Below are 24,992 nucleotides of genomic sequence, written 5' to 3'. Positions count from 1 at the left end.
ACTCAAAATTGATTAAAGACCTAAATATGAGACCTGAAACCATGAAAGTTCTAGAAGAGCATGAGGAGTAATATCTCTGATATTGACCACAGCAATATTTTTCTAGATACGTCACCTAAGGCAAGGGTAACAAAAGCAAAAATAAACTATTGGGACTACATCAAAATAAAAAGCTTTTACACAGTGAAGGAAACCATCAACAAAACAAAAAGACAACCTACTGAATGGTAGAAGATACTTGTAAATGATATATATGATAAGGGCTTAATATCCAAAATATATAAAGAACTTACACAACTCAACACCAAAAAACAAATAATCCATTTAAAAACTGGGAAGAAGACACAAACACACATTTCTCCAAAGACATACAGATGGCCAACAGACACATGAAAAGATGCTCAAAATTACTAACTACTAGGGAAATGAAAATCAAAACCACAATGAAATACCACCTTATACCTGTCAGAATGGCTAAAATAAAAATCAGAAGAAATAACGAGTGTTGGTGAGGATGCGGAGAAAAAGGAACCCTTGTGCAATACTGGTGGGAATATAAATTGGAACAGCCACCGTGGGAAAACAGCATGGAGGTTCCTCAAAAAATTTAAAAAAATAGAAATACCATAAAATCCAGTAATTCCACTACTGGGTATTTACCCAACGAACACAAAAACATTATTTTGAAAAGACAGACGCACCCCTATGTTTATTGCAGTATTTACAATAGTCAAGACATGGAAGCAACCTAAGTGTCCATGGATAGATGAATGGATAAGGAAGATGTGGTGCGTGTACACACACACACACACACACACACACACACACACACACACACACACACACACACACACACACACGAGTATTATGCAACCATAAAAAAAGAGGAGATCTTGCCATTTGCGACCACATGGATGGACCTAGAGGGTATTATGCTAAATGAATTAAATCAGACTGAGAAAGACAAATACAGTATGATTTCACTCATATGTGAAATCTAAAAAAAAAACAAACCCAGATAAGCAAAAGCAGACTCAGAGCTATTAATACAGAAAACAAAATGATAGTTGCCAGATGAAAGGGATATGGGAAAAAGTGGGTAAAGGGGAGCAGGAGACATAGGCTTCCAGTTATGGGAGGAATAAATCATGGGAATGAAAAGCACAGAATAGGGAATATAGACAATGATATTGTAAATAGCATTGTACGGTGATAAGATGGTAACTACACTTGTGATGAGCAGAGCATAACATAAAGAAGCTGAATCACTATGTTGTACACCTGAAACCAATGTAACATCGTGTATCAATTATACTTAAATAAAAAAACCTAAAGTAGAAAATAAAAATAAACTGATAAATACCTTCAAGAGCCAGAGAGAGTACTGAGTGAAGTTTGTAGGATTTAAGATAATAGGAAGTAGTATGGAACTGGGGACCTCATACCCTGCCTAAGAACAATTATTAACTGTCACCAATAGGAAGGCAGTCTCAGGGATCCTAAATTTTTAATTTTTCAAGAATACTTCACAAAATAGATTTCTATCAGAAATTTCGTGATATTTAAATGCTGACAACTAATTCCAATTTCTAAAACTTCCCTAACAAAATCCATCTGCAAAGTATATTTGGCCCATTGGCTGCTGGTTTGCAAGCCCTATTATAAACATGCCTATGGTCACCATAGGATAATGCTGTTAAACAAGAAGACTGACCTAAGTCTGTTAGACATGAACAAACAAGTATTACTGAATGCCAACAAGAAATATGAACACTGACTAAAATTATATTACTGAATGTATTATAGGAGTCCAAGACATGAGAGGTGTCCAGAGAAGTGAGAGGTTGGTAGGAGAGGTTACAAGTAGTCTTCATGAGCTAGATTATGGACAATGAATAAGAGGAAAAAAAGAAGTTATTCTAGAAGGAAGAATAACACGAACAAAGTTAAACTGACTGGTGTTGTCACTGATGAAGAATATTTCAGGGTCAGTGATTATCAAAGGAAGATGTATTTCAGAGAGAGTGAGAAATGTAAGAAAGGTAGATTTCTACAGACTTGGAAAGCTAAGAAGAGTTTAAATTCAATCTGAGAGGCAGCTGAAGCAGTATTAGATTATTGAGGAGAATGATATAATCGATGCAGTATCTTTTTAAAAGGATTAACCTGGTTATAGCATGTAGAAAAAACTGAAGAGCAAAGAGTCTAGTATTAGGGAGGCCAACAGTATAGGAATGAGATGAGGGCCTAGACTGTTTTTGTATAGACCAAGGGTAAAACAGTTTTACATTTGTAAATGTTAGAAAAGGAAGTTTTTCCCATTAACCTATTTACTTGAATGAATCCTTGATGTTAGTTTGTTCGTGTGTGTGTGTGTGTGTGTGTGTGTGTGTGTGTGTGTGTGTGTGTATGTAGGTATGTGTGTTTGTGGATGTGTATAGATGCGCTTACTTTTTTTCATTAACAAATCGGAGCTGGTCTAGTATAATGAACAGAACACTAGTATAAAACTAGGAAACCAAGATTCTAGATCTGACACTACCCCTAACTCAATGTGTGAACTTGGGCATGTCTCTTAACCTCACTGCCCTGAGGTTCTGACCAGTGTTCTCTACCCTGAACAGAAAGAGACAGAGCCACCAATGTCCTTGTTTGAGGCCCTGGATCTTACAATTCCAAAAACCATGAACAATCTTAAGTTCAGTCAACCTTTGAACAACACAGATTTGAACCACACAGGTCCACCTATACATGGATTTTTTTCAGTACAGTACAGCACTGTAAATGTATTTTCTCTTCCTTATGATTTTCTTGATAACATTTTTCTCTAAATTATCTTAGGAATATATAATATATATAACATACAAAATATATGTTAATTGACTGTTCTCAGTAAGGCTTCCAGTCAACAGTAGGTTATTAGTAGTTAAGTTTTCAGGAGAATCAAACATTATATGTGGATTTTTTACTCTGTGGAAGGTACATGCCACTGACTTCCGTGTTGTTCAAGGGCCAACCATATCTAGATAAAAATCTAATTTCTGGTGTCTTTAAAAGTGTCAAAATCTGGCTTCCCTGGGCCCACATTCCTACATGGCAAAAATGGTTATAGTTGAGTAAGGAACTCCTCTTTTAGGTTAGGCACACACCCTCCAGTTTGCCAAAGTCCCGCCATTTCCTGTTGTATCTCCACATTGAGACCCAGTGTTAGTTGCTATTCACCATGCTTCCATTGCTGTTCTTATTACAGTAGAGAAATATTTTTCTCACTTTTGCGTTTTACCAAAAGTGATAAAATGAAAGACATTTTTCAAGAAAAATGGGAGAAAGCATACATCTCTATGGAAATAAAATATTCCTTTCTATTTAATATGTTGGGGGGGAATGCACCTGTCATAAGATTACCATTTAACCCTTCTTAATCATATAGTTTCTTCATTTGAGTTTGGGAACCCTGCTATGTGTGTTGGGAAGCTATTAAAAAAAATACCTAAGGAGCAAAATGATCAGATTCACCTTTTAAATAGAGTACTCTAGCAGCATGTAAAAACCAGTTAAGAGGGGAAATGCTGGGGGAAAGAACATCTGTTACAGAAGAATGAAATGGCCTCAAGAAGGGGTGATAAAACACTGAACCGGCATGTTTACAGTGGGGAGAAGAGGAGAAGGCTGATTCAAAGAGGAAGAATTGTTAGAATTTAGGGAATCCAATGGATATTAGCAGTAGAATGACTAGATTTCAGGAATGTTTGACTGGATGGGTGGTGATACCATTCATCGAGCTAGGGAATTCACAGGCTTTTTAAAGGTAGTATAGCATTACTTTATAGTAGAAATAGGCAAACTACAGCCCTAGGGAGCTAGGGAATTCACAGGCTTTTTAAAGGTAGTATAGCATTACTTTATAGTAGAAATAGGCAAACTACAGCCCTAGGGAGCTAGGGAATTCACAGGCTTTTTAAAGGTAGTATAGCATTACTTTATAGTAGAAATAGGCAAACTACAGCCCATCTCCTGTTTTTGTATAGCCCAAGGGGTAAAACGGTTTTACATTTGTAAATGGTTGAATAAAATCAAAAGAGAAATATATTTCATGATGTACAAATTACATGAAATTCAAACTTTAGTGTCCATTAACAAAGTTTTATTGGAACGCAACTCACTCCTTTATTTATTGTTTATACCTGTATTCACATTATGACGGCAGAGTTTACACTGCTGTTTGATGTACTACAAATTACAGTGGCACAGTTATGGCTGTCCATTGTTTCAAGTGCCAAGTGTATTGTCATATCACAACACTTCGTTGTGATCATTAAGTCAAAACAGGAACCATATACTTCAACTGTCATGCTTTTAAGGCATTATAAGTGGCGTGTGGATTATTTTGTTATTGAATTAGATAGCAAGCAAATGTATCATCCAATGACACAACAGCTATGCTAGAAAAATACTACACCTATTATTACTAGACTAAGCATTCATCATATTCACAATTCATAGGAAAGTAATCGTCAGAAAAATTAGAAAATATAAAACACAGTAGCTCATCACAGCCAAATTTCTTTACAAAAATAAAAAATAAAAATGAAGCTACAAAGTAAGTTTCTGAGTGGCTCATTTACTAACCAAGCAAGGAAAGTTGTTTACTCATGGTGAGCTGAACTATGTTTTGACTACAACAATCAAAGAAATGTTTCGGGGGTGGGGGTTGTTTGAGAATAGCCTTTCTATGATGATAGCTACTTGAAGAGGTAAGGACACTGGAAGCAGTATCAATATTCAACTAAAAAACAAGGCAAATGGTTTTGAAAGATTTTCCTTGTTTTTTGATGAGTTGACAAACATTAGTGATACTGTTTAATGTTATTTTTGGAAAACTGATGCCAAGCAACCAAAGAATTAGCCTCTATGAAGAGTCTGCATAGAACAACAATAGGCAAGATTATTTTCAAAGTTGAGAACATAAATTAATTCAGTACAACCTGAAGTGGAATCTGCTAAGATGTGTTACAACTGATGGTGATAAAAAATGTGATGAATAGAAAAAGGCTTAGCTGAACAAACTTACAAAGTTTGTGAAATGTAAGGTATTTAAAGCCTATGGTTCTTCATTATATTATTCATCAGCAGGCATTTTACGAAGAAAATATTTTAAACTATCATGTATTATTGAACCAGTAGTATCAACTTTATTTACTCTCACAGACGTATGCATCATCAGTTCTGTGTACTTTGATAAGAAGTAGAAGCTGAATATTCTGACTTGCCTCATCACACAACAGTTTAATGGCTTAGCAATCAATGGTAGAGTTTTATTGTTGATTTTTTAGCTCCAGGTGAGATGAAATTTCTGGGGAAAAAAAAAAGAAATGCCTTTAACCACTATTATCAAACAATGATTGCCTCTGGAAATTAGATTTGCTGCATATTTGATGTTTCCTAGAATCTGACCTGAAAATCAAGGCAAAAGAGAGCTTATATGAGACACTTAAACTATGTTAAGTCATTTTGACAACATTGTTGGAAACACAAGTAATCATCAATCTGTTATATACACATCTTGTGTGGTCAAATGTTAAAATAAGATCTCCATGAATATACAAATTTGCAACAGATATATTTTGCAAGCTCAACCTAAGGTTACAGCAGTGTTTTTCAGACCTCATTTCAATGCAAAAGAAACTTCTATACATCAAAATCCACTTAACTTAACCTCCTCCTTAACTGAGGAGCTTTTACCTTTCTTTGGAAGTGGTTAATCTGCAATGTAGTAACCTGCTAAATAGCAAATATCAAGAGAAGAAGAATCTAAAAGAATTTTATAAATTTCTTCCATAGAAATGAATATGCTCATTAATAAAATCATATGCTCCCGACGGATAGCAGTATTTAGGAGTATCTATCCATGTGAAAACATGTTTCAAAGACAAAATCCATTAAATCACATTACAGATCTGCATTAACAAATGAACATCTGGATCAATTCTGATGATAGGGTAACTCTGAATCCCAATTAAGTGAAATGCTATCTGAAAAACAGAATTAGAATATTTTCATTAGTAGATCTGTATTGCAATAACTTATGTTCACTTAGTGTTGTATTTTGAATTTAGTCAAAAAAATATTCGTGGATATTTGTTTTCTCTCATCATATAGTTCTCTCATCTATGTAATATATTTGATTTTGCCTCTTGGCCTGCAAAGCCTAAAATGCTTACCATCTGGCCCTTTATGTAAAAAGTCTGCAGACCTATGCTCTATGGCGATGCTATTGAAAGTGCAACATCATCTGCCAATGTCTTGACAATGCAAATTCTCAGCCCACCCACCACCTACAGAATCAAATTTCTGAGGGTGGGCCCAGTAATTTTTTTTTTTTTAAACAAATGCTACATGATTCTTAAGCAAGCTAGAGTCTGAGAATCACTGCTCTAAAACAGGATTTTAGAGACTTAGTTCTCTCCACCTGGATAAATTATTCAATTCTTTGAATCAGTAAAATGGGGATAGTGTCACCTACTTCATAGAATTGTTGAAAAGATTAAACATAATTTTAAAAATATGAAAAAATGTAAAGCTTAACATAACTGACATCAATAATTCTTATTAAATGATAATAAATAGTAATTATTAATTCATTGGTGTAGTAAAACTCCCTTGTACCAGCCCAAGAGACATGATTATTAAATTTTTAGGAATTTTATGAGGCAATTATTAAAACAGTCATTACTAAATATTAAATTTTATAAACCTAAATAAGTTATGTTAAAACTAAGGTATTAATACTCATAACTCATTACTACTTAATTATTTTACTACATTTTACTATTATCTGTGCTCATAGGTTACTTATCTATATAGTGGATCTACTATATAATGGTATGCTGCAGCTCATCTCTTCCCAACTATACATTCACAGGATATCAACCACCACCACAAATCAGGGCTTTTTTGGAGAAGGGTTTTTGGTTAAACATCAACCATCACACCTCAAGTTAATTATTAAAAATTGCACAATGAATTTGGTTTTGAACTGAATGAACTTGAATTAACTATGCATGTACAAATATTTAATAATCTCCTAGATAAAAAGATAGCCCATACATATATTATATATGTGCCTACATATATAGTCCATACATTATATAAAGTGCCTACATATAGCCCATACATTATACATAGTGCCTATATATTATATATAACATATGTAGTAACCTATATTATTAAATATATATGCCTACATATACTATAAACATAGTATATATATGCCTATACATACTATATACATAGTATATGCAAGCATATATATTTAGTGATAATATATACACACATATATAATATGTAGAGACTAATAGCATATAGATACTTATTGAAGTCATAAATATGGACAAAATTTAGCAAAAACAGCCATTAGAGCAGAGGACAGATATAGAGCTCATATGGAAAAAATTCACTTTGTGTACAAAAAGTTACAAGGACTTTGGAGTTTGTAAGCTACAGCTCAATTTAACCACTTCCATTTATCACTATCCTAATTCTCACTTTTAACTCTTAGAATGGTTCTAGCAACAAAAGTTTTATAAATAAACACACTGAGAGAATGACATTACTCTACAATTTGAATCCAGCATTCTTAGACAGTATGAGTAATGGTATTTCAGGCCATCTAGTTAGACAAAGCTAATAAGTTGTTTCAAACCCTGAAGTGCTACCTCAAGTAGACATTACCCTTTGAACACTAAAGAAAAATGAATTATATAAGGATTATAGCATACTTAAGACAATAATATTGAGTATATTTCAAAGTTCAGCTTCAAGGAATCATAGAATTTTATAACCAAAATAGACTTCATACCCTACTGATATCTTTATTTATTATTGCTCTTCTCTCCACAAGAACTATTTGCCAAGTTAAATGCCTAGGAATGTATAAATTAAGTGTTATCTGAACATCTGATAATCTAAAATTAACATGAAGTTCTCAAAGGAGTGGATCTTCCCTCTCCACTCCTCCTGATGTTTGAATATTAAAAATTTAGGTAATTCTTATGGCCACTGCTGGTGCCACCAATAACACCAGAATTGCCAAGTTCGAATTCAGGTGACCTGGAATCTCTGAAGAGGAAAACCACACTATTTTCCCCAAAGGCATCTAGAAGCTCCAACATTCCATTGTGAAAGTTAAAACTCTACAGTTCTCAAAAAATGAATTAGGGTTATTATAACTTTCCATATAGTAGTACTAGAGACTTCAGAATATGACTCTTGCAAAGATAGTGAACTTAACCCTTTTCCCATATGAAAAAAAAAAGGTATATGGGACATAGACATAATGCCAACATAAGGAAAAATTGTTGAACTAGTCAATCTGTCATCTATGATCTTTTAAAATAATAAATTTTAGTGATTATCACTTTACAAAAAAAAATTATCACTGTAATTTACAAAAAAACAAGTAAAAGTATTATTTTTACATTTATCTGTGAAACCATTCCTGGACTTAAAAATACAAGAGGAAGAAAAAAAAAGATTTCTCTATAAAGCTAATATATATTTACAGAGAAAAAACTCCAGGAATTAAGGGTATAATAAGAGGCATAAATATAACTAGAGAAATCCCAAATTCACAAAGACTAATAGTAAATAAAAAGTGATAAAACCATCAGTAAAGAGTATATTTTATGTAAAATACCATGTAAAATTATAAAACCATTTCTAAGCTCACTCTGTATGACAGATAGTGCAAACATAAAAAGTATACTATACTAAGACATAATGACATAAAAAATAGAATGTCAAAGAAATGTGAAGCACTATGGTGAGACTACAAATTATTGTCAGGGAAAAAAATAGCATGTGTCATTCCATGTAAAGTGCCACGTTTTAAAAATGTTTAAAGAAACCTATGCTTATTTACAGATCTTTAAATAGGTCAAGGGATACAGCATGAATACACAGTGAATTCTTAGTTCCACTTACTCATTCCTCAGTTAGCCTCTACAACTGGCCTCCATATCTACTATACCTTTTAAAGCTGCTTTTTAGAAAATATCCTGGGTAATATCCTAATCAAACCACATCAACGCAGATCCTTTTCTCAGTCCTTACCACTCTGTTCTGAAGCAATGGACATTATTGACCATCCAGTCTTTAATGCAACTAGCCACATGCCAATTCTAGTCTTTCACTCCTACCTAACTTCTCTTTCAGTGTCAAATCATTCCATTCCTCTTTCCTAACAATGGGTCACTCCTCAAGATTCTTACCTTGGACAAATTTTCTTCTGACTCCAACCTAACTTGAAATATCATCCTAGGATATTTATGGATAACTTCCAGATCTCTATTCAAATCCTCTCTTAAAAGTTAAAATAACTGTTTGTTAAATATTTTTTACCTAGTTTCAGTCAGTCAACAAATGATTACTGCATGGCTACTATGTGGCAGACACTAATGTTAAAAATGTATTCAGGGGCGCCTGGGTGGCTCAGTTGTTAAGCATGTGCCTTCAGCTCAGGTCATGATCCCAGGGTCCTGGGATCGAGCCCCCATCAGGCTCCCTGCGCAGCAGGAAGCCTGCTTCTCCTTCTCCCACTTCCCCTGCTTGTGTTCCCTTTCTCGCTGTGTCTCTCTGTGTCAAATAAATAAAATCTTTTTTAAAAAAATGTATTCAAAACCTAATGAGAGTCCCTGTCATCAATGAGCAGAGAATCTAAATGGCAAACTAAACAGTCAAACTCATCAGGTCCAAAATTGACTATTCATGTTTCCTCTTCCAATGAATTAAATATATATTAATAGTTCTGGATTCTCTTTATTGCCCAGGCAATACTATGTGTCTCCTTTCTCAACTATATTCAATTGATTGGCAACTAAATCCTGTTATTTGCAACATTCTATTCCCATTGCCACAGCCTAGTTCAGGATGGTAAATATTTTCATCCAAACTTCAACAACCATCCTCTGAAGTGTTCTCTATTTTCTCATCTAACCCATCCTTCACTCAATTAATGGATTAATTTTCCTAAACCACAGATGTGATCCATCACTTAACTACATAAAAATGTTTCATAGTCCCTCAATAGATAAGTCAAAGTCCAAAAACTTCTTCAACTTGGCATTTAAGGTCCTCCATTATCTGGTCTTTACCTATATTTTTTCCTCTCTGTCACCCACTTTAACTTACCTTTTGCTCCAGCCAAACATGGCTTTTTAATCATATCCTGAAACTCCTTGAGTGTTCTCTATCTCTATATCATCATTTGTGCCATTCTTCTCCTGCCAACCCCCATCCTGATTAACAGTCTCCATTCATTTCTACCTTTCAGAAGCTTAACCAACCTTTGGTTCAAGTAACATCATTCTTCTAAAACCTTTTCTCCGTGCCCTGAATTTATAATACATGTAAAAGTCTTTTATGTCACTTATAGTTTATTTCAATTATAGCTTTCTGTGTATGTATCATATCATTCCTATTAAAGTTATATGCAACTTGAAGTACGAATGTCTTACTCATCTCTGTCCTCCCACAATACATTGTACATGGTTGATATTCAATAAATATTAAGTATATTGAATTTATAATAAAATATATATTATAGCCATGGCCCGTAAGACTATATAGGAAGTTTTCTTCACTTTCTTACAGAGAAAAATCACTGCCACATGAATATTTTTTTAAATCACCTTATTTATTTCTTGGAAAGACTTTAAAAAGTGATTTTTTCTCCTACCCTCATCAGGGTACCCCTTATGTATATATTAATTGTTATAATTTCCTTGGCTCAGAATATGAAACTGCTTTCCAAGATTTCAATTTTACATTATTGCATGTACCTAGTGATCACACACTAAACCACCTTACCAAGGAAGACAGCAGTGCAGAAGGAAATGGTTTGCCTGGAGGCTATCCCAAAAACCATACTTCTGAGACAACCCAACTTCCTTTCTTTCTTTCTTTTTTTTTTTTTTTATTTAGCAAGAAGAGTACTCATAGTATAATTATACTTTTCTGTTCCCAATTCCTCCAACCTCCATAATATCTACCAACCTGAATGTTCAGAGCCCATACTTTCAGGTTCATAAATTGAAAATAACAGATAGGTTTTTAAGTTCAACAGTGAATTCACAAAGATTTATTGAATATCTACTATGTGGAAAGCACTGTGGGGTACACAAAAATTAATAAGACATAATTTACATATTCTGGAACTCATGACTAAGTGCACAACACACACACATAAACCACTCCATTATAAGGCAGATTATGTAAGTGCTAAAAAGGCTCCAACAAGGTACAGAATGCTATGAGGAGACTTACTTAATTAAAGAGTATCTTAGAAGCTTCAAATGAGAGATGGGTTTCTACCTGACCACTGTTTGAAATCAAACAATAACATTCAAGATTTTGAAGATCAATTATTTTTAAATAAATTTAAGTATTTTTATTCATAAGTATTACAACAGAATTGAATTTTTTTCTACTGAAAAGATTCTGACTCAACCTGTAAGTTAAAATTTTATTTAAATGGATTTTTTAGCTCACCTTGAAACATGGATAAATGTATTTTACAGGTCAAACTTGTGCCCTATAATTAAGGAGAAAATTTTTGTATGTTCAAGGAAAATTCATGTGTCCAGTAATCTGAATTAATATTTATTTAAAATTCTACTCCTAGAGAAAAGCTAGGTAAATATGGGTCAATTTTATATAAATTTGTTCAGCATACCAATAGTACATTAAAAGGGGGAAAAAAAACTGAACTGAAAATAAAATTCAGGGCCATAGATTCATTTTTCATTCATACCACCTCCTCCTGCAACACCAGCCCCTTCCCAATATACGGCCAAAGGTCTGAAACAGAGCTTGGAGCATCTGCTTTTCCAGTAAGCTCCATCGACACCATTTCTAGATTTAGATTACTTCCTTGAGGATTCTGAGTTACCATGACTGAACTCTAGACGTGTTGAGCACTGTATTGACAGATGAAAGAACCACATTCATTTTAGGCTTAAAATAACTTGCACGGAAGGGGTGGGAAAAGTCCGAGTTGACAGATGCCAATGGAGCAAATTTTAAAAAGAGGAAATTATGATAGGAGTGGAAGCAAACTTGTTACATGTAGAAGTATGGTATTCCAAATTGCTACTATTAAAAAAAATCGTCTTCTAATTACAGAAGTCATCAGACGTTTTTGTAATTACTGAACTTAATACGTTATGAAAAAATTTTAAGATAAATCATATGTAGTTTTAGAAAATACATTTGCTTTTAAATATCTCACCCAAAACAATTTCTTGAGATTAACCATACATACAAAGGAACTAAAATCAGATTATGTAGATTTAGGCAGGGGAAGCTGGGAAAGAATAACTAACATGTAAGTTCGGTAACACGTTACAGGGTGCGTTTCCTCCTACAGTAGACAGGCGAAGGAACCAAAAAAATGGGTTGAGCACAGGAATATTGCACATTGTAGTCACCCAACACTAACTCAACAGCTAGCGGTTCTATCCATCCTTCCTCACGTTCCTCGTGGCCTCTGACAAGTCATCCTTCCAACCTATGAGGCTGTCCGTTCTCCCCCATCAAAAATAATTTCCATGCAGGTTGTACAATCGCCCTGACAAACTACTTGCTCGCACTTCCCCGCCTCGGGATGAACAGTCCCCAAGATGGGGAAAGGTCGCCCTGACACGGAAGTTACACGAAGTGGTCTCTCTCGCGGTCCGACCGAGACTCTACACCAGCAGACGCCGGGGAAAGGAAGAGGGTGGCCTCCGGAGAAACGGGAATGGGGCAGAGGATGCTAGCCCGCGAGGCAGCCTCCGCGGTGCCCGGGCACCGGCTCGGGCAGGAAGAATGGAGGAGGGGAGGCGCAGCAGCGAGGTGCCCGAGAGCCGGGCGGCGGTCCGACCCCGCGGCCCGACCCCACCCGGACCCTCCCAGACCCGGGACCGGCGTGCGTTCCGCGTGCGCCGCCTCTCCCCGGAGGAAGAGCCACTGTATTACACCCGTGGCTTTGAGAAATCCGGCAACTTTGCGCGAGAAATGCTTCCCACCCTGCAACACGCCGAGAAAGAGAAAAATGTCAGGCGATGACGGGGGAGGAAGGATGACTTACCCATGTTTCTCCCAGAGGGTGAGGAGCCTGCAGGGCGAGGCGAAGGTCTCCGGTGCGGGCGGCGCGGCGCTGTGTCCTCCCTCTACCTCTGTCTCTCCCGCAGCCAGGGAGGGACCCGCGGGGGGCGGCCGCCGGGGAGGAGCAGCTGCTGCTGCTGCTGCTGCAGGCGGCGCGGCCGCGGCGGGGACGAGCGGCGGGGGGCGGGGCGGGGCGGGGCGGGGCGGGCGGGCGCAGCCTGCGGCGGGCGCGGCTCCGAGCGGGCTGGCGGCGGAGACGCCGAGCGGGCCTGAGGAGCGCCTGCCCCGACTCGCGGCCCCGGAGGGGCCCCGCCCTCTTCACCGAGCATGCTCAGTGCCGCCACCCCCCCCCGCCTCCCGAGGCAAGTGAATCTGAGCGTGCGGGTGGGCGTGTTTGCGGACCAGCTGCAGCCGCTGCGGAGCAGCTTGATGGCGACCGCCTGAGGTGCGGTGGGTGGGCCCGGAGAAGGCAGAGCGCGGGGATATTGAGTCCCGCGTGCTACCGTCTGGCTTGCCCCGGCTGGCTCTCCGACCCCGCCAACCCACACCCGGAAAACGGGCCCTTGTTCATTACGGGACAACCCAGATGCACAGGCGGGAATTTCCCGGAGGAGACGTTGGGCCGCCTCAGACCCAGGAAGGTGGTGGGGAAGCAGAGCCGACATCCTGAAACGAAGCTGGAATGGACGTATAGGCGATGAAGCCGGCGCCTCTGGGAGATAAAATACCTGAGGACGCCCGTTTTCAAAGCAGCCTATGGGCCCGCTGGGCACAGAGCAGGAAGGTGGTCGCTGGGAGGGCTCTTAATCTTAGCGGAAGCAACAGTGGGACAGTTGGGGTTGTCCTGGCTGTGGCTGGTTTAAAAACAAAGGTCTGGGCAGTCGAGAAGAGTGACCGCCCCAGGATTTTCTCAGGGAGTGTGTTCTTCCAGAAGCGCGGCCTTCCAGTCCCCCGAAACGCCTGAAAAGCCATTTAACTAGGGTGCCCTCGGGCTCCACCCTACCGGGCTGTGCACAGCTCCGCCCCGCTCCCTTTGACGGTGGCGGGAACAAGGTTACCGAGGCAGGAAAATGAAAGTCGGGCTGAGTGAGCGGCGGCCCCGCCCAGCCAGCCGGCCAGAGTTTCCTCGGTCCGCCCGGCCGCGGCCGGTTCCCGGCACCTCCCCAGCTGCGGGGAAAACCTGAGCCGGGGCGCTCTCTGTGGAAGGCGCCCTCCCGACTGAGCATGCGCGCAAGGCGGGGGCTGGTTTTCGTTCCTCTGCCCTGCGGGGGGAGGCTGAAGGAAGCCTTGCTTTTCTCCGCACCCTGTCTTGCCCTGACCCCTCCTAGTTGTGAGGAGTCAGGTTGCTCGCCCCAGACAGCAACGACCGCACTCCTGCAGGGGAGAGGGCCGCAGTCAGCAGTACAACCTGTGGAAGAGAGATGCTGCATAGCTGAATCGAGGTTGCTCTTCCCTTTCAACTTTTTTTAAATTCAATGCTGAGAAAAGGCGCTTTCCCTCCCATAAGCCGTGACCCCGCTCTTACGGTCAGATCAGTTACCATTTGTATGATACTACAAGCACACAGGTCGGAAGTGCCTTGTAATTAGTTAAGCAGAACAGATTTTATGTGAGTTTTCTAAAACAAAATGAAACACGGTAATTAAAAAGAGAGGTTTGGTAAGACAAGAAAATACAATGTAACTACAGACGTCCATGCTATTAGGCCTTTCTGATCCCTAAGACAATCAGGCACATCACTCTTAGGCCCTCTTTCCCTTTCTGTGATGGATGCTTTTGGTGTTTGCCTTAAAATAATCTTACATGCTAAGTGGGTTTCCTAGGGTTGCTGTAACTAAGTATCACAAGCTGTGTGGCTCAGAAGAATAGAAATTGATTGTCTCACAGTTCCAGAGGCCAGAAGTCTAAAATTAAAGTGTTGTCAGGACCATGCTCCCTCTGAAGGCACTAGGGAAGGATCTCTTCCAGGCCTCTCCTAGCTTCTGATAGGTCGTTGGCTTGTGGTGGCGTAACTCCACGATCTTCATGTGGCATGTCTGTTCAAATGTGGTGTCCTTTTTTATAAGGACGTCGGTCATTAGTAGATTAGGGGCCCAGCTACTCTAGTATGACCTCATCTTTATAACTACAATGACCCTATTTCCAAATAAGGTTAAATTCTGAGATACTGGGTGTTAGGTCTTAAACATACGAATTTGCTGGGGACACGCCTCAATCCATAAGACACCAATGCAAGTTACACACATACACACACACACCCCTACCATGTTCCACATTCATTTTGGAGCTCTCCAGATCACCATTGGGCCTTTGCATTGCTGGTCCTATTTTTTGTCTTTCTCTTTACTTAACATTCATTAATCCCTTCCAGATTCTCAAATTCCCTTGCTTCATTTTTCCTGCTTTCTTTTCTCATTACATATTACAATAATTTCTAAGAGAATCTTCTATCTTTCATTTGGATGTACGAATTCAAATTAGCAAAAGCTGCTGAAGCAGCTTTATGACCTCCCACCTGACACTAGTTTAAGTGCTTTTTTTATTCTGCTTCAATCTACAAACCATTCCCTCAGCACTCCTACCAATTAAAACCACATGGCTGTCTAGGCATATTGCATACAGTGAGCCCCAAAGCACTGGTGTATGATGGTAGTGAGACCCAATACTCAATGCTACATGTGGAAGTGGGCCAGTGTAACATCTACCCTTTCACACGCTAGTTCTCCTCACCTCACCTTTTTCTCCTGTTTTAGAAATATGACCTTGTTTCATACCTTTACTTTCTTCCTTCTTTTCATTCAAAGGTTACCTGCATGAGGACTTCCCTAGCCATTTTATCTAAAACTTCAACACTCCCACTTCATATCCTGAATTCCATATTAATTTTTTCCTTAGCACTTATCACTAAAATAATAGATATTTTGCTTATCGGTATTCACCCCCATTTTAATTTAAGCTCCCCAAAGGCAGGGATTTTTGTCTGCCTTGTTTGCCATTGTATCCCCAGTGCCTGTACAATGCTAGAACGTAGCAAGTGCTCAATAAAAATTTGTTTTATGAATGAAAGTCTTTTCATTCTTTCAAAGTTTTTATCCTGAAAGAGAGAATGATGTTAATATTCTTTTTTTATAAACTCTAGCACCTTACCAAGTAAAATTAGTTATTCAATAAATATTTTTAATGACGATAATGATGACAGCTGCTATTTGTGTTGTCTTCTGTATTAAACTATGAGTCTTCTGCTGGGTGGAGACCAGTCTTTGTAATAATTTATTCACTCTGTAGAGATTGACTGAGTGCCTACTATATTAGGCACCATAATAGGCACTAATGATAAAAAATAAACTATGGCCCCTGCCCTCAAAAGGCTTACATATTAGAAAAATTGCTTTGAGGATACCTCTATTCACTGATTACATAAATAGCTAGAAAATATTCTCTGGATGTCAGAGTTTTCCAGAAATAAATCTACTAGTGTCCATGCTCCGGGTTAGGCAATAGTCAGGATTTCATTAGGCCTGCTGCAAAATAAAGGAGGACATTCTGGCACGATGCAGAGGCTTTCAAATTCTATCTAAAAGATATATTAAGTATCACAAATGTATTTGTATATCAAGTTTTTTTTTTTTCCAAAATTGGTTTATGATTAGACAGATAGCTGTTGGCAGTAGGGGGAGAAAGATCAAAGAAAATGTTTATAAGAAAGGCTCACAATCACTACACTTTGGCAAGGTTTGTAACATAACTTACCTCATTGATGCACATAATCTTAAAAGAGGTTAAAAAATGATTTAAGTTCTTTAAAGGAATTGTACTGGGAGGGGCAGAGCAAGAGGAAGTCAAAAGAAGAGAGAGAATGTTCTTTAAAAGAATACTAGGGAACTGATTGCTTCTTCTTTACTGCGACCTTCTGAATATCATTTAAGGGAACCTCACTGGAGTAGCTAACTGAACTTTGCAGGGATAAAAAATGAGTGGGCAGTGAACAGTCTTCTACCTAAACTCTTTATTTTCAAAATACCTCTGAAGCTTAGGCCAGTTTAGGTTTGACCAACAGAAATGTCTCAACCCCCGGCCCACTATAACCCCATCCATCCCCACATATCTTTTATTTACTTAATATGTTAGCCATTGTCTAAATATGAAATTAAAATTTTCTTTTTTCATAGTCTGTCACCTAAAACTGACTAATATCTACATACTACAAACAACTATAGCCCTAGATTGTATACATTTTTTAGATGGGACAAAGCCCTACAAGAGCATCTGTTCTGAGCTCAGCACTATGCTAAGTGCTATAAGAGATAACTATAGGTGCGTATCGTGTGAAACAAAAATAGGGACCAGTCCATTTTCAAAGGCTCCTCCTGTTAGAAAATCTCCTAAGTCTGTGAGTGCTGACATATAAAAAATAATTAGTCAAAGATGGCTTCATAAGGAGAGGATATGGATGGATAGAATTTTTGTGGAGAGATGTTGGAAGAAAGGCATCTATTCCAAGAGAGAGAAACAGCATGAGCTAAGGCATAGATATGTCATATTTGTAAGACCATAAAAAAGGGTACATATTGAGGCACAGTTAGAAATAAGATTACTATAATATTTTATTTGCGAATATTTAACACAGCTACTTTTGATTAGGATATAGGCTCATTTATTCTTGAAATGATAGCCTATTTTAATTTCAATTGGCTTTGCCATTCTATTGCATTTAAAGGGGGGTTAGAAACTTGCTATGCATCTAGGATTTGAAATCATAATATGCAAGGATTTGTTATAATTCTATGTTTTTAGACTATTGGATAAGTATCAGTAAATTTTGCTTCCTTTCCTTCCTCTAAACTTTGAGTTTAAGTCAGTCTGTAAGAGTTCATTAGCAAGATATCAGCTTAGAGAAGGATGATGTCTCAGTACAGGCTCTTTACCCAGTCTACTCACCTCATTGTATGTTCCACATTTCACAATAATGAGAAAGTTGTGCCAAAGTAAAACAAATGGGTGGCTTCAGAATACCAAGAGAACTGATGGTTGAGTACAATGCCATAGAGGGAAAGAGAGTTCAAAACACAAAAATGTTGAGTCCCATTCTAACTTTAACGACCTCTGTGATAGTTAATTTTGTCTTTTGGGGCAGGTCACTTTTGTCTCCCACTCTCAATTCTTTGTAAAAACAAATATTTGTCAAGGGGAGAAACAATGAACTGCCTTTCAAATTTAAGGAATATTTTTTTTCATGGTGCTTGGTTCTGAAAGAGGTATTTAGCTCTACTACCTAAAATTATGTCACTCTCTACCCCACCTACCCACATACACACATGGTTACCGACTTGCTTGAGAAATTCTCCAAGTCTTTTTTTTTTTTAAGATTTTATTTATTCATTTGAGAGAGAGAGAAAGCACATGGTGGGGGGAGGGTCAGAGGGAGAAGCAGACTCCCTGCCGAGCAGGGAGCCCCATGCGGGACTCGATCCAGGGACTTGATCCAGGGACTCCAGGATCATGACCTGAGCCGAAGGCAGTCGCTTAACCACCTGAGCCACCCAGGAGCCCGAAATTCTCCAAGTCTTAAAACATTTCATCCCTCTGACCCTGAGCTGGCCTAAGGCAAAACTGGGAATAATTAACAGTAGTTTTGATGCTCTTGGTATTATTTATGTGTCAGAAACTCTTATGTAGAGGTGCGTGGGTGGCTCAGTCATTAAGCGTCTGCCTTCCGCTCAGTTCATGATCCTTGGGTCCTGGGATTAAGCCCCACATTGGGCTCCCTGCTCAGCCATTCCCCCTACTTCTGCTCTCTCGCTCTCTCTCTCAAATGAATAAATAAAATCTTAAAAAAAAAGAAGAAAAATAAACTCTCATGTAATACTAACCTCTAATACTAACCCTATGAGTTAGGTATTTTACAAATAAGGAAATGGAAAAAAAACAAATAAAGAAATAGAGAAACAAAATATTTTGATTGATTTGTCTAATGTCACATGACCAAGAAAAGGTAGAGCTGGAATTTGAACCAGGTCTGTTTGATTTCAAAGTCCACACCCCTTCCATTTTAGTACACTGCTTCATCTCAACCTGTTTCCTAACCCCTAATCTCACCTCCACTATGACATTGTGTGAGGAGGAAACACCTATATTTTATTTTACCTACTTCTCTACACTAGCAAAGTTACCTGTCTGGTTTAGTTTGTTTTTTTGTGGTTTTTTTTTTAAGATTTTATTTATTTATTTGACAGAGAAAGAGAGAGCAAGAGCAGGAACACAAGCAGGGAGAGCGGGAGAGACAGAAGCAGACTTCCCATGGAGCAGGGAGCCCGATGCGGGGCTCGATCCCAGGATCCTGGGACCATGACCGGATCCAAAGGCAGATGCTTAACGACTGAGCCACCCAGGCACCCCTGGTTTAGTTTTTATCTAGGAATAATTTTCTTTTCAGAATTAACAGAAGCTAATCTGAAGTAATCTATGCCAAAGGCTTATAATCATACTTTACTCTTGTGAAACATATATAGGCATTTTGAGAGTAGCCTTTTAAATAAAAATAAAGTAATTCAAAAAGAGGAGTTTTGATTAGATTATCCTTCTTCTTTTTTTTTTTAAAGATTTTATTTATTTATTTGAGAGAGAGAATGAGAGAGAGAGAGATAGAGAGAGAGCATGAGAGGGGGGAGGGTCAGAGGGAGAAGCAGACTCCCCGCTGAGCGGGGAGCCCGATGTGGGACTCGATCCCGGGACTCCAGGATCATGACCTGAGCCGAAGGCAGTCGCTTAACCAACTGAGCCACCCAGGCGCCCTCCTTCTTCTTTCATATACTTATGTGTAGCTCAAATCACCAGTGTTTGCCCACTTTCTCTACTCTCAGGATTTTTCCAGATCCTCTCATAGTCTCTATCATTTCCTTTTCAGGGGTCCTCTTTTAACCACTTTAAAATTCACCTGAAGACTTCCTTAAGGAGACATCCTAATTTAATCTCATCCAACCTTGATTAAGCCATTCTTAGTGTTTATAAAGCTTCTATAATAAAAAACTGGTTCATGCAGACTTTGGAGTAGAAAACCTTCATTAATCAGCATGTCTATTTACCTACAGTTCACTAATAGTTGATTCTTATAACTATGATACTGAGGGGCTGCAAGATTCTGAACTATTAAAGACTGAATAAAGTTTGCTTAATGTACTTGTATTTGTTTCCTATGCCTGCTGTAACAAATTACCACAAAATTATTGACTTCGAACAACACAGATTTATTATGTTATAGTTCTGGAGGTCACAAGTCCAAAACAGAGCTCACTGGGCTAAAATCAAGGTGTTGACAGGGCTGCCTTCCTTTCTGGAGGCTCTAGAGGAAGATCTGTTTCCTCGCCTTTTCCAGCTTCTAGAAGCTGCCCACATTGGTTGGCTTGTGTGCTCCTTCCAGCCAGCAATCACATCTTTTCCTGCTCTCCTGCCTCTTTCTTTCCCTTGTGAGGACCCTCATGATTATCTCAGGCCCTCTAGGATAATCCAGGATAATCTTCCTATCTCATGATCCTTAATTTAATCACATCTGCAAAGTCCCTTTTGCCATGTAAAATAACATATTCACAGGTTCTAGGGACTTAGATATAGACATCTTGGGGGTGGGGGGGCATTATTCTACTTACCTGAGTAGTTAATATTAAACTTACTTTGTTATATCAACTGTATGAAAATTAATAAAAACCTATATGTATAGATGATACATATGTGAAATGTATATGTGAGTATACTTGATAATTTATTAACTAGTTCTCTAATCATGCTTGGAGAACAGACTTTTCTAACTTTTAATTATGTATGCATGCTTTAATCATTTCATGGGTTTTTGTCTTTCCCAATCCACCTATCCAGATCCACTTTTTTATGTTTATTTCCCTTCCTAGAACCTAGTAATAGTTCAATATGTATAAGTTCTCAATAAGCATCATTGATTGACTCCTGTGTTCTTGACATAATCATCTCTCTAAGGCATTTGCTCTTTCGAAATCCGATTTTTATGATAAACCAATTCCCAGTTTTCTGGGAACAAAACAATTATAGTAATATGAAAAATTCACATGGAAATCTGTTGGCATTAACACTTTGTAATTATCAGATCAGCAAGCTAGATATTAATTCTAGTTGCTATTTTCATGTAGTCATTCATTTATTCAACAAATACTAGCCTACTGTGAGCTAAGATTTGGGGATATAGCAGTTAACAATGAAGACTTGTGGGGTGCCTGGGTGGCTCAGTCAGTTAAGCGTCTGCCTTCAGCTCACGTCATGATCCCAGGGTCCTGGGATTGAGCCCTGCTTTGTGCTCTCTGCTCAGCGGGGAGTCTGCTTCTCCCTCTCCCTCTGTCTGTCCCCCCGCTCGTGCTCTCTGGAGCTCTTTCTCTCTCTCAAATAAATAAATAAAATCTTTTTAAAAAACCAATGAAGATTTGTTTCCTCATTGAGCACATTTGAGTAAGGAGGACAAACAAGCAACTACATAAACAAAACATAAACATGTGTTAAGTACTGTGAGGAAAGGGGATAAGGAGCTGTAACAGACAAAAAATGGCAGTGAGGAAGTAACTTTATGGAACATTATGTGGGAAGGCCACTCTACGAACAAGATAATTAATCTGAGACCTGAAGACTAGAAGCAGATATGCAAAAAACCAGTGTAGGAAAAAAAACAGATCATGCAAAAAACTGAAACTTTTCAGGCAGGGTGAGCTGCAAGTGCAAAGATCCTGAGGAGGAAAATTGTGGCTGTGTTTTAGGAAGTGAAAAAAGATCAGAATAATTGAAGCATAGTAAGTAGGACAGAGTGGCAAAAAAATGAAGTTGCAGAGGTAGTGAAAAGTCAAATAATGCAGAATTGGGGGTTTTAATAGGTGCCAATAAATAGAAGCCCACTGTGTTATCCCAGAATTTAAAACCAAGTGAGATAGGAGTCCGATTAGATGGAGGTCAAACTAGCAGCTCTGTTACAGATTCAGCTGTTGGGGGAGTAGAGCCAAATGGGCTTCCTAGTACTCCTCCTGCCATTGCCCTGGACAAACCAGCAAACCCGTTGTCCCAAACAGAGCTGAACTGCAGGTTTTCCCTCCATGGGCAGGCTACTTACTAAAGGGCAGAGGAGAATCAAGCCATTCTGAAGGACAGAACCCCAGAAATCTCTGGCCACACATTCTCCATTCCCTTTCCCCAACTCACCAGTGAGATAATTCTATGCTTCAGGGGAAGGGAGGCTTACTAAGGATGAGAGTGGAGGGGGCAGTTGCTGAGAGAGAACAGGAATATTTCCATAATTTTCTTCCTTCAGAGAGAAGGTTCTCTCCTTTCTATGAATTGTGTGGAGTGGAGGGGAAGGATAAATATCACCCTTATAATCCCATCAGATGCATCTCATAGGTCATGATACAGAGTTTGAATTTCATTTTAAGGACGATTTACAATTTGGAAAGATCACCTTGGCTGCTGTGAATAATGAAGAGCCAAAGGTGAGAGATCTGTGAAAGATGGTGCGGCTTGCGCCAGGCTGTTGTAGTGAAGACGGAGAAAAGCAAAAGGGTTAGAGGCATAGTGGTAGAAGGACTGGACTTGTTGATGACTTGGATTCAGGCGAGAGTGTCAAGGAAGAATTAAGTGTAAGTAATTAAGGCTAATGACGGCTGAGCTTTCTGGTTCTAAGTGACTGGATCGATGGTGGTGCCTTGTATTCAAACGGGGAAAACTGAGAGAGAAATAAGAAGGCAAGAGAATCATATTCATTGGATTTGGCAATGAGAAGACTGTGGGTGATTCTGTAAGATTAATTTTTGTGAATCCTGGGAAGTGAAGCCAGATTGAAAGTTTGAAGAAGGGCTAGTAGGTGATTGCTTGTATGCATTTTTTAAAAGAAGTACTTCTGCAGAGATGAGCAGAGAAATGGCATAATAAGGGGTTATGGGATTTAAAAATATTTTTTGTTTTTACACTGAAGTGGATGCTCTCTCAGTGATGCAATGTAGACAGAATAGTTGGAGGTACAAAACCTTTGGAAAGGCAAGAGGGAATGGGACCCAGAGCTCTCAGTGGGCTGATGGGCCTGAGAGTCACCTGAAGTAAATCTCTGTAACAGAAGTGAAGTTACAGATATGGGGGTGGGGAGGGTGGGGGTGGATGGTAGATTTGATGTCAGGAAGACGGGGAGTCTCCATTGAACAACTTCTATTTTATTTATGAAGCATGAGGGGCAACATTAGTGGAGGGCTGGGGAAAGGCAGGGGATATAGATTCGGGGAGAGAAGAGATGGCATAAAGTAGTTGTGTCCAAAATTATGAATGCAAATCGAATGCAGAAATTAAGTAGTATTGCGGGCAGTGTTGAATATCCATATGAGGTTTGTAATTATCAATGATAAAATATAGGTTAGTCTGATTGTGTTATTTCCTTCAACATTTCATTGTTTATTGGAGATTCTGATGTGGCCAAAGAACTGTTTCTGTGCAGTTAGTAGCACATGTGAGGTAAAAGGATGAGATATTTGAAATGTATATTTCAGAGGTGGTTCAGTTTATAAGTTCTAGAGTATGACCATGGGAGCAGGTGGCTAGAGAGGAACACTTTTTTTTTTTTTTTTAGATTTTATTTATTTATTTGACAGAGAGAGAGACACAATGAGAGAGGGAACACAAGCAGGGGGAGTGGGAGAGGGAGAAGCAGGCTCCCTTCAGAGCAGGGGGCCCCATGCGGGGCTCGATCCCAGGACCCTGGGACCATGACCTGAGCTTAAAGCAGACACTTAATGACTGAGCCACCCAGGCATCCTGGAGGAGAGGAACATTTAAGAAGTCAAGGAACTGAGAGGAAGGTTATAGGCTGACTCATTCACATGGATGTTGGAATTACAGAGTACAATGACAAAAGGAAGAATGGAGTGTGAGCCAGGGGCTAGGTTATCTTTGAGTAAAAGGAATGGCCAAGAGATCAGCAGATGGCAGCAGCATGATTTAGGAGGGATATGCCAGATGGCATAAGCTTCAGGAGAGCAGAGGTCTCTGCAGGAGGACCGTGGGGAGCAAGGAGAATACCTACCCAGTTTATTGGCCCTGTCATAGGTGGGATGTGAGGGGAAACACCGCTGTCACTTGAGAGGGCTGTAGGGTAAAATGTCCTCAACTGGAAAGTGAGTTTTCAGTCGAAAGATGGAAGGGAAAGTTTCTAGAAGATTAAGAATGTAACAGAGGATTTTGTCATCAATGCTTCTTAATGAACCATGCCACAACTCAGTGGTTTACAGTAATAGTTTTATTATCTCTTGAGATACTATAGGTTGACTGGGCCCAGCTGGGTGATTCTTCCAGTTCTTATGATGTCAGATAGGGTTGAAGTCACCTGGGATTTGATTTGGCTGAAAAATCCAAGTTGCTTTGTTCACATATCTGGTGCTTTACTGGTGGTGACTGGAAAGCTAGGGACAGCTAGGTCCCCTCACTTCTCTGTAGTCTCAGGGTCTCTCCCTCTCCACCTGAACTTCCCAGCAGTGTTGCTGGACTTCCAAAGTGGCAGCTCAGAGCTCCCAAAAGCACAAATGTGGAAGCCGCCAGAACTTCTTGAGGCCAGAACTGGCATAGCATCACTTCTGCCATATTCTACTGATTAAAGTGAGTCACGGGGCCAGTCCAGATTCCAGGGAGGAAACTCACAATATTGTCAGTGCCAGGAGATGTGATCCACTGGGAGCCATCCGTGGAGATTAGCCACCGTAAGAAGTTTGTTGACCCTGACCCAGGATTTTTAGAGGGCAGGGTGGAAAGATTGAGATGGGACTGGGATTCAGTCAGAGTAGAAGACTGCAAAGCAGTATGGGAAT

The 24,992-nt window shown here is 39.1% G+C and overlaps 1 protein-coding gene across 5 annotated transcripts in view; it reads right to left on the bottom strand.

The window, feature by feature from the left end:
- The window catches only part of RAP1GDS1 (Rap1 GTPase-GDP dissociation stimulator 1), a 291,329-nt gene that overhangs the window by 144,741 nt on the left and 121,596 nt on the right, over positions 1–24,992 (bottom strand). For 2 of the 5 annotated variants that reach the window (XM_027599006.2, XM_027599007.2), the window contains exon 1: positions 13,127–13,305. The exons of the other annotated variants lie outside the window; for them this stretch is intronic. In XM_027599006.2, the coding sequence (XP_027454807.1) occupies positions 13,127–13,130 (4 nt within the window). In that variant the 5' untranslated portion in view covers positions 13,131–13,305. Of the gene's footprint in view, positions 1–13,126; positions 13,306–24,992 lie in introns of those variants that run through there. 5 annotated transcript variants of the gene reach the window in all.

Source organism: Zalophus californianus, chromosome 2 (assembly GCF_009762305.2).
Source record: "Zalophus californianus isolate mZalCal1 chromosome 2, mZalCal1.pri.v2, whole genome shotgun sequence".
In the NCBI taxonomy this organism is placed as follows: domain Eukaryota; kingdom Metazoa; phylum Chordata; class Mammalia; order Carnivora; family Otariidae; genus Zalophus; species Zalophus californianus.
Note: the sequence above shows the minus strand (reverse complement) of the source record. Positions and strands in the feature narration are given on the sequence as shown.